This window comes from Pelophylax lessonae, assembly GCF_965119305.1.
Source record: "Pelophylax lessonae genome assembly, chromosome: 8".
Classification (NCBI taxonomy): domain Eukaryota; kingdom Metazoa; phylum Chordata; class Amphibia; order Anura; family Ranidae; genus Pelophylax; species Pelophylax lessonae.
Window position 1 is genome coordinate 220368570 of NC_138775.1, and position 19155 is coordinate 220387724.

Here is a 19155-nt window from a genome sequence, read left to right on the forward strand (position 1 = left end):
ACTGATACGAGGCACTATTTCTTCCACTGACACCAACAATGAAGCACCATTTCTTCTATTGACACCAAAAGTGGGGAATAATTCCTCCCACTGACACCAACTATGGGGCACTATTCCTTCTACCGACACCAGCAGTGGGGAACAATTCCTCCCACTGACACCAACTATGTGGAAAGATTCTTTCCACTAACACCAATGATTGAGCACTATTCCTTCCACTGACACCAATGATGGAGCACTATTCCTTCCACTGACACCAATGATGGAGCACTTTTCCTTCCACTGACACCAATGATTGAGCACTATTCCTTCCACTGACACCAATGATTGAGCACTATTTCTTCCACTGACACCAATGATTGAGCACTATTCCTTCCACTGACACCAATGATGGAGCACTATTGATCTTTTATTGAAAAGAATCAAGCAACAAATTTTATACAAAAGTAAAAAACAGAACTATAGTACAATATTCCAACAGAAAACAAAGGAATACACATCCATGTGCAGAATATATACAATATATACATAATCCACTTCCAACATTCATAGAAAACTATTTACATAAAGCAGCAGAGAGGGCCTAAGAGGCACAACCCATCACCTATGTATGCAGCCATTTATCAAAAACTAAGCATTAAGAAAAAATCTAGGGTGATAAGAGACAGAAAGCCACACCCGGGAAAGAGACTCCTGGCAGTCAGGGAGGCTTGAAACCCCTCCACGCCTTCAACCAAGCCCTCTGACTCCACTTGTCTCTCTCAAGCGCCCGAATCTTCCCCACCTCATGCAGAATGTCACACACCACCACCTGAACAGGAAGGATTTTACGCCGAAGGGTGACCTGACACCGTGCATTCCAGGTGTAATAACGGACTACTAAGCTAACTAAAAAAAGTGTATCCAAACAAAAGCCCCCACCAGTATTGAATGCTCCATACACCCACTCAGCATAACCCAGCCTGGAGAGGAAAGGAACACCGAGGGCCCGTCCCACCTGTTTGTACACCTCTATGTTAAAAGGGCAAAGAAGCAGAAAATGGTCCATAGTCTCCTCCTCACCTGTACATTCCTCCCGAGGACAACCACGATCCATCCCACTGCGGAATTTCAAATTGCCCCGAACATAGAGCCTCCCGTGGAAGCACAACCAGGCCAGATCCCTGAATTTAAGGGGGACTCTAGCCAAATTAATCAATCTTAACCCTTCCCTCAAAATTGGGCCTGGGCAATCCCTTAAGGCCAGTGGGTCATGAAAGACTTCGCTCAAGACTCGGCTCATAAGGACTTTCCTCGGAGCGGATCTGAGATCTTCAGCTGACAGTCGCCACTGCCGCAGCAACTTCAGACACGGAGCGACATAGGCTGGGAGCTGACCACGATGACCCCTGAGATTCTTCACTTGGCCACCTTCTTCCCAAAGTCGCAGAAAAGGCCTAAACCAAGATCTAAACATGCCTGCCCATCCAGGAGGTTCCACTGCAAGCATACTACCAATGTTAAACTTGAGAAATAGCAGTGAAAAGAAAAGAACGGGGTTGACCATACCTAAGCCACCCTCCCTCCTGGATAGATAGGTAACATTCCTCTTGATGGGGTTCAGTCTGTTCCCCCACAGCATCTGGAAGAACACACTATAGATCCTAGCATAGAGAGACACTGGCAAGATGCAGACAGGGCTGACATACAAGAAGATCGGTATCAGGTAAGTCTTAATCAGATCAACCCTTTCCCTCAGAGATAACTTGCACCTCTTCCAGCTGACCACCTTAGTATTGGCAACTTCCAGCCTGCCTTCCCAGTTTTTGAGGCCATAATCGCCAGGTCCAAATTCAATGCCTAATATCTTAATTTTTTCCTGGGGCACTGGAAAGGTGTCTGGGAGATCAAACCCCTCACCTTCCTTTCCCATCCAAAAAACGTCACTCTTTTCCTGATTTTGGAGCCTGATGCTTCAGAGTACTGTGATGTCAGAGAGACCACCTCCTCCGCTTCATCTGTCCCAGTGACAATCACTGACACATCATCCGCATAGGCAACAACCCTCAAAGGCGGCTCACCCGGGATTCCCACTGGTACCCCACACAACATGCTGCTCTCTAGCCTCCTGATGAAGGGGTCGATTGCAAACACATAGAGCAGGGGACTCAGGGGACAACCCTGGCGCACCCCAGAGCCAACCTCAAAGGACTGTCCAACCCAACCATTAACAAGAGGGAAGCTTTCTGCCCCCTTATACAAGACTTTTAACCAATCGACAAAACCACCCGGCAGACCGTACTTACTAAAGAGCAACCACAGGTACTCATGGTTGACACGATCGAAAGCCTTTGCCTAATCCAATGCCAGTAGATACTTTCCCCAGCCTGCAGCCCTGCACTGCTCCAAGGCCTCCCGGACAGCTAAAACCGCTGTGAAGGTGCTCCTACCCTGGATCGAACAGTGCTGATGGCGAGAAAGCAAAGACTCTGCTACTGCCGATAGGCGCCAAAAAAGTATCTTCGCCAGCACCTTTCTATCGACATTGAGAAGGCTGATGGGGCGCCAATTCTCAATCATCGAAGGATCTTTACCTTTTGAAAGAAGAATCACAGCTGAGTGTCTCATGGAAGGGGGAAGCACCCCCTCAGCAAGACAACTGTTAAAAATCTCTACCAAATGTGGGGCCAGAATAGACTTAAAGGCTTTGTAAAACTCAGCCGTCAGACCATCCGGTCCAGGTGACTTCTTGATGGCAAGCTGTTCAATTGCCCTCGTCACCTCTTCAACTGTGATCTCTTCTGTCAAATTCATCAAAGGGACATCTCCACCATTTAGACCTGGAGTAGAGTCCAAAAAGCTTTCCATCTTGTCTCGGTCAAGCTCTTTCCTCCCAAGAAGTTCAGCATAAAAAGACCTCACGACCTCCAGGATCCCTGACCTGGACTTTGTCAAGGAACCTGTACTATCCTTAAGGCCAACAACCATCTTAACAGCTACACCCTGTTTGCAGTTCTGGTAAGGGTCAGGCGAGTGGTATTTCCCATAGTCCCGCTCCAGAACCAAAGAGGTATGCCGGACATATTGACACTTCCTGAGGAGGATTTTCACTTCAGAGATTGCCCCAGGATCTCCTCCTCTCGAGACAAGAATATCCAGCTTCCTCCGCAAACGTTGGTAGGTCATGTATCTATTAAACTGTTTTTTATTGGCTAGGCCCCTGAAGAATCCAGCAATCCTCTTTTTGGTCAGCTCCCACCACTCAGCCTTGCTGCTACAAAAGTCCAGGATGGTCACCTGTGCCTGAAAGAATTCCTCAAAGGATTGTCTAACATGTTCTTCCTCAAGGAGAGTCGAATTTAATCTCCAGATGCCTTTGCCCCTCTGAGGGAAGTCTGAAGCATTCAAGACCACAGATAGCATACAGTGATCAGAGAACTCCACTGCCTGCACCACTGGGGGTGAGAAAGCAGAGGCCTCCTTCAAAAAAAACCTATCTATTCTACTCTGACTATTACCTCGATGAAATGTGAACCCTGTGTCATCCGGAAGGTGCTTAATGTGCACATCCACAAGACCAGCATCCCTAACCATACTATTTAAAAAAACGCTATCATATCCCAGCCGGTCATTGAAGTCCTTCCTGTCCTTGGGCCTAGTCACAGTATTAAAGTCACCTCCAAAAACCACTTGCCGGGATGTAAAAAGAAATGGCTTGATCCTTGTAAAAAGGCATTTCCTGTCCCACTTTGTGTGCGGCCCATAAATATTAATTAGGCGCAGGTCCTGCCCTCCCACAAGAACATCTAAGACCATACATCTCCCAATCTCCACCTCAATAACCCGCCGGACAGTTACCATGCCGGTTTTAAACAACACCGCCACCCCGCCGTAAGGCTCGGCTGCAAGAGACCAGTAAGATGGACCATACCTCCACTCTCTCTTGGCCATATGAATATCTGCCAAGGAGGTGAGCCTAGTCTCCTGCAAAAATAAAATTTCAGCATCTAATTGGCTGAACAAAAAGAAGGCCATAGAACGAGCTCTTACCGACTTAATACTGGCGACATTTATTGTCACCACTTTTAACGGAGGGGGAACCGCCATTGGGTTATTGGGTGGATTGCTTCTTAGCTCCCCTCTGCTGCTCATCACCAGAAGCCTCTCTCTTTCTTGAGGCCTCCTCCAATTCCATTTCTGAATCAGAATTTTGCTCAGAAGAAGCTCCAGATGAGGAGATATCCCATGCAGAAGCCCTAGAACGGTTGGGGACAGACACTGGGGCTTCCTGTCCCTGTTCCGTCCTCACCGTCTGTCTCTTCCGCCTCACAACCTTCCTTCTCTCCTCTAGATACTGCAGGTCAGATTCAGAGAGGTTATCTCTTGTTTTCTTCTTCTTTGAAGTCTTCACAGAAGACTTCTTTACAGAGGAAGCCGCAGCACCCTTTTTGGTACCCTCTACCACTTCTGGTGGGGGGGGACCTTCCCTTAAGTCAGACCTAGGAGGGGAAGACTCATGGGGCATAACTGACTCGGGGGGCACAAACTTAGAAGGTTCTGACACAAGAGGAGCGGGTACAGTAGGCTGGGGGGACACAGAGACAGCCACAGAAGGAATACCTACAGACACAGGAGGGTTGGCCACAGAAACTGGGGAGGGATCCTGAACAGGACCTGGGGGGTCAGTCACCGCTGAGGAGGATGGTACACCAGGGGCCTCATCCTCCATCCCGTCCAGCCTCAACAGTTCATCTACTACCTCCTTCTCCATGTTGTGCCAGGCTTCCGGACATCGGCTGTAGGGGTGGCCAAGGCGCAGGCACAGGTTGCACCTTATCGCCTGGGTACAGTCCCTGGCCACATGACCCTGTCCCCGACATACTGAACATATTAAGGCTGAACAGGAGGAGCTAAAATGCCCCTTTTCTCCACAGCTGTGACATAGCTTTGGCTGACCAGGATAAAAAATAGTCATCCTATCCCTCCCTATGAAAGCCGAGGAGGGCAGGTGACGGACAACATTCCCATCCCTGGCCAACCTGACCGTTACTGACCAACCCCCGGTCCAGATGTCACGTTCATCAAGGATTTTTTCTAGCCTTGTCAAAACCTCACCATAGTTCCTTAACCAGACCTCTAGGTCCCGAGCAGGAACACTCTCATTATTGAGGATGATGGTTATTTTTTTAACCGTTGATCTCTGCGAAACAGCAACTGGTGCCAGATCTTCCCATTCGGGTCTTGACCTGCACCGAGCTTCATATCGTTCCCAGAACAGGTCAAGACCCTCCGGCCTGGTGAAGCTGATTGTGTACTCCCGGCTCCCAGCTACATGTCTTAGGGCATAAAGGTCATTCGCCCCAAAGCCCATCTCCAAAATCATATCCACCACCACACGCCGTGCTGGAGAGACTGCACCACCTTCCCATTTAAGTATAACGACATTACGTCTTGGACCCCCAGCAGAAGCCAGAGACCCAAGACCGGAACCAGGGGTGCTCAAAGTGGCAGTTTGTGGTGTAAATCTCTGCCTGGAAACAGGGTTCCTCATTGGCTGCAGCCCTGGCTTAATAATATTACCAGGAGCAGAGCGTACCACCTGAGCAAAAGAGGGCTTATCAGGGCCAAGACCCCACACCGATGTAACTTTAGCTGGTACATTATTATTATTATCCTTATTATTAACTGCTTGTACTGAGCCAGCAGGATTGTCCATTAAACACACATTAGTAGGATTATTCAGAACACCTGTGTTGGAAGTAATGTCAGAACAACCAGTATTCACTATCACAGTTTCTGCTGTAGTACCACAGGTGTCCTGATGCTGCAGTATAGAGACAGCAGCTGTGACTGGACAAACAGCCTTTGACTCAGCAAAAGGGGGGGTTAACGGGTTGTTCTGGCTCTTGTAGTTCCTTTGCTGCAATGTCACTTTTTAAACGCAATTTTTCCTCAGTGGAAACATCAGCACCTGAAGTATTGCTGGATATAATATTACCAGCCTGGGTGTCATTGGGCAAAACATCAGTATTAGCCAAGGTGTTAAATGGCACAAAAATAGTTTTATCAGTCACTTGAGACTTGCTAGGTTTTACCTTATCAGGCACATTGTCAGGAAAGTTCTCCTCACCAAACACCAGCTGATCCGCCCGTACTGGAGACTCCACTGCCTGGATCACTGTCAGCATGCCTCCTGAGCCCTGAGAAGGCAACGGGTTGCTTACCTCACCTTGGGGGGGTCAGAACTGGGGGTCTCCTCGTCCACCTCCATCTTTGCCATCCTTGCAAATCTGCGGTCATTGCAAAACTTTTCCTTAAAGGGCCCCTCTTTACCTTCCATCGTGGCCACAATGGTTTCCTGGTGTTGAACCCGGACCTTTGCCAACTGGATTTCCGGATCCATAGATCCACGGTTGCGGCTGTACAAACCTTCACGTTGCTTTCGCAGACGCTTCAACTCCGCTCTCAGTTTGTAGAGCTGGTCTCTCTCCCTATTCAGGACCTTGATCCCGGCCACCACTCGCTCCCGAATGGACTCGGTATCCTCATCCTCACCAGGGGCAGAGAGATCCCCAGCCATGGCTTGTCCAGGAGCAGGCATGTCATCCACCCGCCCAGGGGATGTCTGAGAGCTTCCAGCAGGAGAGGCCCTGCTGGCCTGCATGGCCTCCCCAGATAGGGGCCAGCAGGGCTGGGAGAGATTTTACCTCACTCCCCTCTCACACAGATCACCTGCAGCAGCTCCAGACACACAGCCAGAGAACCTTCCTGCAGCCATACCCGAAGCTGAATGATGGGCACTATTCCTCCCACTGGCACCAATGATGGGACACTATTCCTCCCACTGATACCAATGATGGAGCACTATTCCTCCCACTGACACCAATGATGGGGCACTATTCCTTCCACTGACACCAATGATGGGGCACTATTCCTTCCACTGACACCAATGATGGGGCACTATTCCTTTCACTGACACCAATGATTGAGCACTATTCCTTCCACTGACACCAATGATGGGGCACTATTCCTTCCACTGACACCAATGATGGGGCACTATTCCTTTCAATGACACCAATGATGGGGCACTATTCCTCCCACTGACACCAATGATGGAGTACTATTCCTTCCACTGACACCAATGATAGAGCACTATTCCTTCCACTGACACCAATGATGGAGTACTATTCCTTCCACTGACACCAATGATGGAGCACTATTCCTTCCACTGACACCAATGATGGGGCACTATTCCTCCCACTGACAGCAATGATGGAGTACTATTCCTTCCACTGACACCAATGATGGGGCACTATTCCTTTCACTGACACCAATGATTGAGCACTATTCCTTCCACTGACACCAACAAGGGGGCATTATTTCTTCCACTAACACCAATGATTGAACACTATTCATTCCACTGACACTAGCGATGGGGCAATTTTCCTACCACTGACACTGACAATCTGGCACTATTCCTTCCAATAACACCAACAATGGGAAATAGTTCTTCCCACTGACATACAGACGGTCCCAGGGTTAAAAACATCCAACTTTCAAATGACTCCTACTTACAAACGAGGGGAGACAACAGGAAGTGAAAGGAAATCAACCCCTAGGAAGGGAAATTCACTCCTGTAAGAGTTCTCATGGGAAAAGGGTGTCTCCTCTGAAGCTTTGTTACCAATCCTTTCCACTACAACCCAAATTTTTCAAAATCCAATTGTCACAGGGACAGAAAGCGAGATGGAATCTTCTGAATCGGGGCACAGACAGCAAAACAAATGTCACATGGGGTGTTAACCTTTCCCTATGCTATCCAAAAAACTTAAAAAACATTTTTTTTGGCTGGAGCTACACTTAGAAAATTTACCTGTTCTGACTTACAAACAAATTCAACTTAAGAACAAACCTACAGATCCACTCTTGTTTGTAACCCGGGTACCACCTGTAAATGATTGAACACTATTCCCCCCACTGATACCAATGATGGGGCACTATTTCTCCCATAGACACCATTGTTAGGCACTTTTCCTCTTACTGACACCAATAATGAGGCGTTATTTCTTCCACTGACACCAATGATGAGGTATTATTCCTTCCACTGACACCATTGATGAGGCATTATTCCTTCCACTGACACCAATGATGAGGCATTATTCCTTCCACTGACACCAATGATGAGGCATTATTCCTTCCACTAAACCCAATGATGAGGCACTATTTTCCCTAATAACACCAATGATGGGGTGCTAGTCCTTCCATAATACTACTATCGGAAGGACAGGTAACTGGCACCTTGGTTTGGAGACCCCTGCCCTAGGGCAATCAGATTACCCCCGATCAGCACTTTCTGGTGTTATTGATCCATGTCTGGTCAGTGTATTTATAAAATATAATATCCTTGGGCTTATTCAGTAAACCAGTTCAGGAAATAAAACATGAACACCTGCCATACACACAAGCTATTCTTTAGCAATGTCTGCCAACTTTGGACTGAAAAATGATTCAAAGCAGTTTACATCCAGAAAACATAAATATATGTACAGTGGTTAGTAATCTACATTGATCTGCTCAGTGGTTAAGATTTTTTTACAATTGCTTGAAACTCACTCTGTGAATTGTGAATACAAGTGCAATGGTTAGTACCCATAGTAACCAGTCAAAAGCCATCTTGTACTGGCCTTACTTCAAAAATGTGAATTCTCATTTTTTGCCAAGAGTTACCAGATTTTGCATCCCCGTGTTTATTACCTTGCACTGTTTGTTGAACATGCCACCGTATATCTACAAAATACAAACATTTATATGACCTGGAGGCATATCTGTAAAGAGCTGATCATTTGATTAGCTGGCCATTCACTTTTCTTTTCACCACTGAACGTCTGGAAGGGTTCGCATTTACTAAGGACATTTATTGTCTACACTCACCAGTAAGTTCAATGTGAAGACATATTTGCTACTGTTTGCATATATCCATGCACGTTTATGGGCATTTATGCATAAAAAGCACAAATGCGCTTCTTGGAGAATGTGGGTTTAGGGCATTTTTTTATGCCCCTGAACGCAGTGCGGAAATGCCTTTTTAAATGCCTGCAGGTGCATGGGGTACAATAGTTAGTATGGAGCTACGTTCAGAGGAATAAAAAAAAAAAAAAGCCAGACGCCTTTGAAAGTGGTGTTTTTGATGTACACTTTATTACTTTATTACTGCCTTTAAACGCAAATGAACTTTAATAGCACCCCAGTCTTTGTGCGTAAGTTTAAAATTCGGGTTGGCCCACCCTTTGCAGCTATAACAGCTTCAGCTCTTCTGGAAACGCTGCCCACAAGGTTTAGGAGTGTGTCTATGGGAATGTTTGACCAGTCTTCCAGAAGTGCATTTGTGAGGTCAGGCACTGATGCTGGACAAGAAGGCCTGTCTCACAGTGTCAACACAATTAATCCCAAAGGTGTTCAATTGGGTTGAGGTCGGTACTGTCAAGTTCTTCCACCCCAAACTAGCTCACCCATATCTTTATGGACCTTGCTTTGTGCACTGGTCCAAATTATTTGGTGGAGGGGGATGATGATGTGGGGTTGTTTTTCAGGAGTTGGGCTTGGCCCCTTAGTTCCAGTGAAGGGAACTCTTAAGGCGTCAACATACCAAGACATTTTGGACAATTTCCTCCTCCCAACTTTGTGGGTACGGTTTGGGGATGGCCCCTTCCTGTTTCAAAGTGACTGTGCACCAGTGCACAAAGCAAGGTTCATAAAGACATGGATGGGCAAGTTTGGGGTGGAGGAACTTGACTGGCCTGAGTCTTGACCTCAACCCGATAGAACACCTTTGGGATGAATTAGAGCAGAGACTGTGAGACAGGCCTTCTTGTCCACCATCAGTGCCTGACCTCACAAATGTGCTTCTGGAAGAATGGTCAAACATTCCCGTAGACACTCCTAAACATTGTGGACAGCCTTCCCAGAAGCTTTGAAGCTGTTTTAGCTGCAAAGGGTGGGCCAACTTAATATTGAACCTTGCAGACTAAGACTGGGATGCCATTAAATTTCATATAAGTGTAAAGGCAGACGTCCCAAAATTTTTGGTAATATAGTGTATGTGTGTACAACACATCCCAACAAAAGCTAGAAGAATTTTTATGCTCGTGTACACGTATGTGCGGAAAAGCTCAAATATGTGCATTCACTATACTGTCCATCCTCACGTTTGTATGCAGGAATTCTCTGCCAGGAATCTCATGTTCATATATCAATACGGTGTGCAAGTATACTAGACCGCTTATTTGTTTAGGCACTAAAAGCACATGTAAATTACCACTTATTTGTTTAGGCACTAAAAGTACATGTAAATTTCCGCTTATTTGTGTAGGCACTAAAAGTACATGTAAAGACAGTTAACCTCATGCAGTCCATATTTTCTGTAACACGTTACCATGCAGAGACAGATAGGAATGGACATGATTGACTTCTACAAAACCCATAGTTGACTGAGTTGGTTGTGACGCTGGAAATCACTTAGATGTAAGCAAGTGGAGTTGCTTCTATAAATTTATTAAGAACTTCCTAAATTAAAAGTGACAAGTGAATAGAAATTTGGTAAGAAGCCAGTTGATATTTCTAATAAACACTTGGCACTGGAACTAAATCACAGCTATTTTCTGAAACCCAGCAAAATGATTTATATTCCTTGTGAAATGCTACAAAATATTTCTATTAGCAATTATGAAACACATAACTAATTTAAATATTTAGTCTTTTTTATATTCCCTATTAGGATTCTGTAGGGCTGGGGGTAGGAAAATGCAGATGTTACATAGACACCTATTTTACTGTTTGCACCATATTTCCACAGCTCGGGATCTGCAATCAATAAAACAATTCATCATTGACAAATTGGAAGCGAGTAAGGAGTCCCCACCTCCTGCATGTCCACCACTAGAACCAATCAGGTATGACCATGGAATGGGAACATAAAGTAAACCTGTCATTAGAAAAATGGAAAATGGGTATGGCTGAATTCTTTGTGAAAGTACTCAATGCCTGGCTGTTATATTGACCCCCCACCCGGTTCCTTATTTTCCTGTTTCCAGCCTTGGTAGCATAATAAATATATACAGTATATATAGTATATATATATATATATATATATATATATATATATATATATATATATATATATATATATTTATATACAGTGCCTTTGCGAAAGTATTGAGCCCCCTTGAACTTTTCGACCTTTTACCACATTTCAGGCTTCAAACATTAAGATATAAATCTGTAATTTTTTGTGAAGAATCAACAAGTGGGACACAATCATGAAGTGGAACGAAATTTATTGGATATTTCAAACTTTTTTAACAAATAAAAAAATTAAAAATGATTCAGCCCCTTTACTTTCAGTGCAGCAAACTCTCTCCAGAAGTTCAGTGAGGATCTCTGAATGATCCAATGTTGACCTAAATGACAAATGATGATAAATAGAATCCACCTGTGTGTAATCAAGTCTCCGTATAAATGCACCTGCACTGTGATAGTCTCAGAGGTCCGTTTAAAGCATCATTACAGTTTTATGTCTTTATGTTTGAAGCCTGAAATGTGGCAAAAGGTTGAAAAGTTCAAGGGGGCCGAATACTTTCGCAAGGCACTGTATCTACCCCAACTAAATGATATTCAGTGTATCATAAAAATTGCCCCTTTTTTCATCATTCATGGCATCCCAGTGCTGTTGATTTTCTGAAGCCACTTGCTGTCTTCAAACACACATACACTCTACTGATGGCTGCATGGCTTTTATTAGGACAGGTTTCCTGATGGTGACAACATTGGACCATAGTTGTGTAATTTGTCAATGTAGGTACACAATTAGGAGAAGGCGACAGAGTGTTGTCTGTCTATAACAGGACCTGCATGGGCAAGGACCTTCATGGCAGGATCACCAAGTATTACAGCTGCAGGTATAAAAATACATACCTAGCATTATGACTAAGTTGTTAGCACTTCTGCCTGGCAGCACTGGGGTTGTCGGTTTAAATCCAAACCAAGGACCTTTGTAAGATCCTTGGAGACAGAGACTGATGTAAATGTACAATTAGGTTTGCCACCTTTTCTTCAAGTCAAACTCAAACACTTTTAACGGCACACAGCAATTTTTCTCTTTAGGTGGAAACACTGTGGACTCTGGTGTAAAGGAGTTTCTGCCTACCAAACCTCTCACTTACGTCAGAGTTCCTAGGATCCCCCGTTAAACTAGGGTTCCCAAATCCCCCCCTTAAAGCAGAGTCCACAGGGCACCCCTTACATCTGAGCCTCCCTTACCTTAGTGTACTCACTCACTTGGAGGCAGGAGAGAGAAGGAAGGGAGGGGGGAGACTTTAGTCACAACCAGCGGATGGTGAGCTCACTCACCCGAGGATGGAGGCTCAGGCATAGACACCTTTCATCTATGATGTATCAGCCGGTTGCTGACCTTCAAACTTCAAGCCCACACATCCCTTTCCTGAGGCACAGAATGCCAGGGTTGGGTGTGTGGGTGGGCAGACAGATAGGGTAGGGTCGGGTGGGGGAGGAGCAAATCAATCCCTCTCTCCTCTCCTGTCTGTGTATGGGAGTGGGGCCTGTGTGCACAACTATGCACTCGGCAGTTGTAGTACTTGGTTACTTGGGGAGCCACAGTCCATTCTGAATACAGGCATACCCCGTTTTAAGTACACTCACTTTACGTACACTCGCGAGTACGGACACAGCCTGGTCAGCTTGGCATGGCATTACTCCCAGTTTTTAACATTGGCGTCTATGGGAAATCTTGGTCAGCTTGACATGGCACTACTCCCAAACCATAAGTGACAGGGATACCAAACTTAGGGAGCAATGTGAGGGGACCCAGGACTACAACATATCCTATTTGTGGCTGGCCAGCTTGCCTAGGAAATGAAAAAAGGTATTGTTTCACTTTAAGTACATTTTAGTTTTACATACATGCTCTGGTCCCATTGTGTACTTAAAAGCGGGGTATGCCTGTATTGTGTCCGGGTCTCAGGTGGCCTGAAACCTGGACACACAATTCAAAACCCAGACTGTCCGGGTGAATTACAGACGGGTGGCAACCCTATGTACAAAATATATGTACCAGGCACCTTAAAGTCCTATTAAAACTTTGTTGTTTTTTTTTTTATTATTAAAATTATAAAAATGTTATACTTACCTGCTCTGTGCAATGGTTTTGCCTTCATTTTTTTACCTTAATTCATAGAAGGCTTTAGAACCACTTTAAATAATAAAACTGCTTTTTAAATTACAGTAACATGTTAAAGCTTATATGAGATATTATTTATTGGGGTGACATCTATGTTAAATATTTTCATTAATATTGTCAAATGACGATGAATTGATTAGATGACACTGATATGATCAATCACATTGTCTCTTCCAGCACCCCTGAGATTGATCAGTTTTTCCAAAACAATGATGAGACGTATCTAGTTTTGATATTTGAACTTCCTGAAATGTATATGGCAAGAGAGGTAAGAATTAGGTGTTAATGGTGAAGCTTTCATTACCTGTCATTAACCCAATTCACAGCATTTGCATACAGATTTATCTGTTGATGTTATATAGTTTTCTCAATGTTATGTTAAAGCATGCATTTATGGAAATTCCGGCTTTCAGGTAAGTCAGTGAGTCAGCTCCAACTTCCTTTCTAACAATTTCCTACCACTACTGCTGACTTCATCTTTTCTTTTAAATCATGTTGACATTGTGTTTTTTAGTCCTTGGTGGCCATGTCTGACTCCTGCTGAACACCCTGCAAATGGAAGTTGTAAAAGATTGTGTAGCACCCTCCTAGGTAGGTTCTAGTGAGAGAGTATAGTTTTGGCTCTGTCTGCCTATCAGAGGAGCAGCAGGCAAATCTATATTGCTTTCTGCCTACCAGAGAGCAGGATGTGTGATTTGGGTCTGCTTAGTGTGCTCAGTGTGTCATTCATTGGGTCTAGATAGTGTTTCACTGTAGTCCAATAGGGAGGCATGTTGTAAAGTGGGAGGAAACCTGACCAATGGGTACACAGGCTTTGATACAGTTCCGGTGATTGGCAGACACTGGCTGTCTTGGTGCGTTATGAGAGACTGTATAAAAGCCAGGAGCACAAGTGCTGTAGGGTCTTTGGCTGGTGAGCAGAGTCCAAGAGGGAGGATGGGCGGCTGCCTCCCCCTCTGCAGTGGTGGTACGTGGTCGCAGGTGGTTGGCATGGGGACCAGAGGAACAGAGCTTAACCCAGAGGTCCGGGAGAGCTGACTAAAGGGAGAGAGACACTAAAGACCCTCGAAAAACAGTATTGTGAGTACAGGGGGTCATGTCTAGGGGCTTGACCTGAGGGGGGCCACCCTGATGTAGGATAGTCAGAGGATGGGTGTCAGTGTGTTAAGTGAAAGAGAATACTAGGAGAGTATCCTCGTCAAGTCATCTGGATAGAGACTTAATCTAAATTCGCCTAGTGGCAGGGTGAATCAGCAGCCAGGCTGCATCGTCAGAAGTAGAAGTCCTTCACATTGTGAATAGTTCATTTGGAGAATCCCACTATTCCCTTCTCCCATCTCTAATTTAAATAAAGCATCAAAAACAACTACATACCCTTGGACTGATCATTGACTGAGCCAAGAAGTAAAGTGTTAATTTGTGCATGTGGAAAGTGCTAATGGTCACCCAGGGGGACCCCGAAGGTATGGAATCCAGCAGTCCTCAAGGGGGCAGTGCTACAATTATATTGAGAAGAATGTCTGAAACGACACTTTGGGGACAAAGGACAGAAATGTGTAGTGCAAAAAAAAGATTTACTTTAATTTTGGCTTTGATAGCTGCGAGTACTTACCTTCTCTTTGCTCCCCTGCTGCTCCATCCATCCAGGGAAACAAGAGGACATATTTGAATTTCTTGGTGTGGGGAACAATGTAATGCTGTACCATATGACAGTGCTGGGGCTTGGCGATTGGCTGATCAAACACCCAGTGCTGTCACATGGGATCAAGGAGAGAGATATCAGCCCTAAAACACCTAAGTCACAAATTGGCCTTTACATAGAGCTTAATTGCCTCACTCCTACAGGTGAATGGAGAAGCGGGGAAGCAAAGCAAAGAAAAGAGAAGTGCATGCAGCTGATTGGGCTGCTAATAAAGTGAATATGTTATTTTCTCTGTATAGGCAAATACAGGTTTTCCTGTAAGCCCTAACCCACCTTAAAATATTATCTCCCTTCCAGAGACAAGAGCACTTTGAAATGTTCACTAATGTGAAAAAAGTCCCAATGTTCGGTTTGTCATTGTCCAGATAATTATCTCCATTTTTACATATCCGTATGCTATGAAGTTGGAAATGTAAATATAATGCACTGTTGCTGCTGATTTTAATACTGATTATAACCGCAAATACGGTCTGGCACAGATGCAAGCACAAACTGACTGCCCTCTAATGCCAGCCTTAAAGCAGAACTCTGGGTACCAAAACATTCATTTAAATATATTCTCCAATAGCCACAAAGGATATAAAGTAATAAAAACATAATTATTTTTCTTCATGTAACCTGTGCAGGGAACAGAGTTGAGAGGTAGCCAGCAGGTCCACCCACTATAGGCTTGGCTGCAAAAAACTACAGAATAGCAGATACAAGGCCAGCCAGCCTATACAAGGAGAGAGAGAGAGAGAAGTGACTGGTATTGCAGGAAGCAACATTTCATTTTGGATTACTGCACAGGTCTGGAAGAAATACACAAAGCACACCACGATTCAAGAATCAATACACCCTTGTGACCCTTGTATTTGGACAATATTTGCTTATCCTTCAGCTTTAAAGCAGCTAATTTCGAAATGGGTTGCCTTGATGATCCAATGTCTACAAGGGCAGGCAGATAATTGAAAATACAAATAGAAGATAATGTTCAGTGCACAATCTAAAATCTTAAATTACTAAAAAATGCAGCTGAACACTGAAAGGTCAAACGAAAACCTCTAGTAAAATGTCATAGAAAAATAGTGCAGCGCATAATAGAATAAATAATATAAAAAATAAACATCCAGAGTATACAGTTTTCATAAACATTAGTGCATATATGATTCCCTCCTTTAAACCAGCCATATATTGTATTATACATGGACTAATGTTTATGAAAATTGTACACTCTGGATATTTCTTTTTCATGTTATTTATTCTATTATGGGCTGCACTATTTTTCTATGACAGATAATTGAAAATACCCTCCCTTGCCTCACCTGCAGCATCTGCACCCACCACCACCACCACCACTACCTTTCTGACCTGGCGTGGCATAGTTCAGATATAGAAAACATTTTTTCAATAGTGGTCTTCTCAGAGGCAATAGGTTTAATCTTGTATGGCATTTTACCTATGAACATTCCTTCAACAGCTCTGGGTTATTGTTTAATATACTTCCCAGTGATTGGCCTTCGAATAGCGATGCTTTGCCTGCTGGAAAAATGCAGTGTTTGAGCACTATAACATTCCCTTTCTCTATTTTTATTTATTGTTCATTTTATTCTCTCTCTTTTGCTTTTTTCTTTTTCTGTTTTTTTCCATCTTGTTTTTTTGCCACATACACCATTTCTGGATTAGACAATGAATGCTAAAGATTAAAGTATTCTGGCCTTTTCCAGTGCTATGATGTATCCAATTTCCCTCCTAAGACAAGCATTGAATTCTGTTTGGTTCACTATCTTCTGTAATAGATATTCTTGTGTAACGGTCCATTCCCTCTATTAGTATTAGCTCTAATCCTTATTATATAGGTGTAACGGTTTCCGTTTTATGTAGACTATCATGTACATTTTTATATTGCAGTGTTTCTTGTTATTTTGAGAATTGTGAAAAAATAAGAAGACAGCGCTCAATCAATTACTTACAAGGTTTTCTACATGTGAATCAAAATCAAATCAATCACTTCTAATAAAAAATATATATAATTGCTTAATAAACACAATTAAATGAACCAGTGGGTTACCCCTAAAGTGCTCAAACCTTTGTGATTGTGCTTATAATAAATTATATTGCATATACAGTCCTTTTGTCTTCAAAGTGCTAGTGCAAAGGTGCAGCAAAAAAAGTCTGAGTGATTGTTGTTAAGGTGCTTAGTGTTCAATAAAGATGCATTTCCACATGCAAGATAGGGGAAGGGAATTCGTCACCGAATGTTCAGCCCACTTACCAGACGACCCCTTGGGGTCTAGCGTAGGTAAATGGTCTCTTTATATGGTTCCCGGTATTTCTGTCAGACTTGTATTTCCCCGCTGAGAATGTGTCCCGGAACGCTAGCTGTTAGCTTGGAAGAGAGCTGGGTGGGATTCCAATGTGTGCCCCGTTCGAGAGTATGGTGGTCTCAGTATGCCATGAAAAAAGCAGGGAAACTCATGGTGCAGTATGTATAAATGCGATATTTAATAAAATCAATAGCCACTTACATACCAGTATGAAAGGAACAGCTGAATCAATGGAGCAGCGCCGTAGCTGCTTTGCGTTCTGGCTGCGTTCCAGATACCGGAAGTGACGTGGGGCGTAGCACGAGACCTGATGCGTTTCGCCATCAAGCGTATGACGTCATCAGGGATCATGTGATTTTGAGAATTGTTGCATTTTTTTTTACGTTTTTTTTTTATATGTGTGTATATAACTGTGTGTATATGTGTGTATATGTGTGTACATAACTTCTGCATTACAAGTCTATGTACAGTATATAAAATTTTCAATAAACTTAGATTGAACCTCCTTTCTCAGGTTGCTCTGGATATGGTGCAGTATGACGGTGTTTCAGTCCGGAGGGTACTCGATAAACAGGAGGATCTGGTCACAAAATTCAATGTGTCGTCATTTCCATCCGGATTTTTGCTGAGCAGAGATGGATCAATCAGTAGAGTCAAGCTGTAAGTATCCCTTTTCCTGATCCAGTACTTCTTATGTCACTGGAGGACATTTATAAAAGAAATTTGAGTACAGGGAAAATAATGGTGTGGCTCACAATAACCAATTATTATTATTATTATACAGGATTTATATAGCGCCAACAGTTTGCGTAGCGCTTTACAATGTGAAGGAAGACAATACAGTTACAATACAGTTCAAAACAGGAGGAACTAGAGGGCCCTCCTCGTTAGAGCTTACAATCTAGAAGGGAGGGTCAAGTGAAACAAAAGGCAATAACTGTGGGGGATGGGTTGATGGAGAAAAAAGAGGTACATTTGTTAGGGGTTGGTAGGATAGGCTTCTCTGAAGAGGAGGGTTTTCAGAGATTGCCTAAAAGCTAATAGAGTGGGGGATAATCGGACAGATAAGGGTAAGGAGTTCCATAGGATTGGAGAGGCTCTGGAAAAGTCCTGGAGGCGAGCATGGGAGGAGGTGATGAGTGAGCTAGAGAGCAGGAGGTTTTGAGAAGAACGAATAGAGCGATTAGGTTGGTATTTTGAGACTAGGCTAGTGATGTAGCTGGGGGCTAGGCTGTGGATTGCTTTGTAAGATGTTGTAAGTATTTTGAATTTAATTCGTTGAGTGAGTGGAAGCCAGTGGAGGGCTTGACAGAGAGGAGCAGCGGACACTGAGCGATTGGTGAGGTGGATGAGTCTGGCGGCAGCATTCATGATGGATTGAAGGGGGGATAGTCTGTGTAGAGGTAAGCCAATGAGAAGGGAATTGCAGTAGTCGAGGCGCGAGATGACCAGGGAGTGAAATAGGAGTTTTGTGTCTTTGGTTAGAAAGGGGCGTATTTTGGAGATGTTGCGGAGGCTGAGGCGGCAAGATTTGGACAGCGATTGGATGTGGGGTTTGAAGGAGAGTTCAGAGTCCAGGACAACACCTAAGACCTTGGCATGTGGTGATGGGCTGATAGTAATGCCATTGATATTTTGACGGAGAAATCAGGGGAAGGGGCACGCGCTGGAGGAAAAATTATAAGCTCGGTTTTGGATGGATTGAGTTTGAGGAAGTGGTGTGACATCCAGACCGATATATCTGATAGTAAATTAGTGATACGTGAGGAGACTGAGGGAGAGAGCTGAGGAGTGGATAGGTAGATTTGGGTATCGTCAGCGTAGAGGTGGTATTGGAAGCCGTGGGAGGCTATCAACCAATCAGGAAAATATTTTTTTAAACTAAGACTTGAAAAATTACAGCTAAAATCCTTTTC

The 19155-nt window shown here is 44.1% G+C and overlaps 1 protein-coding gene across 1 annotated transcript in view; it reads left to right on the plus strand.

Annotated features, from left to right (window-relative positions):
• QSOX1 (quiescin sulfhydryl oxidase 1) overlaps nt 1-19155 on the plus strand; it is a 124738-nt gene that overhangs the window by 72653 nt on the left and 32930 nt on the right. Inside the window, exons 4-6 of the mRNA XM_082266482.1 lie at nt 10832-10928; nt 13409-13499; nt 17754-17899. Of these exons, the coding sequence (XP_082122608.1) occupies nt 10832-10928; nt 13409-13499; nt 17754-17899 (334 nt within the window). The remainder of the gene's footprint in view (nt 1-10831; nt 10929-13408; nt 13500-17753; nt 17900-19155) is intronic.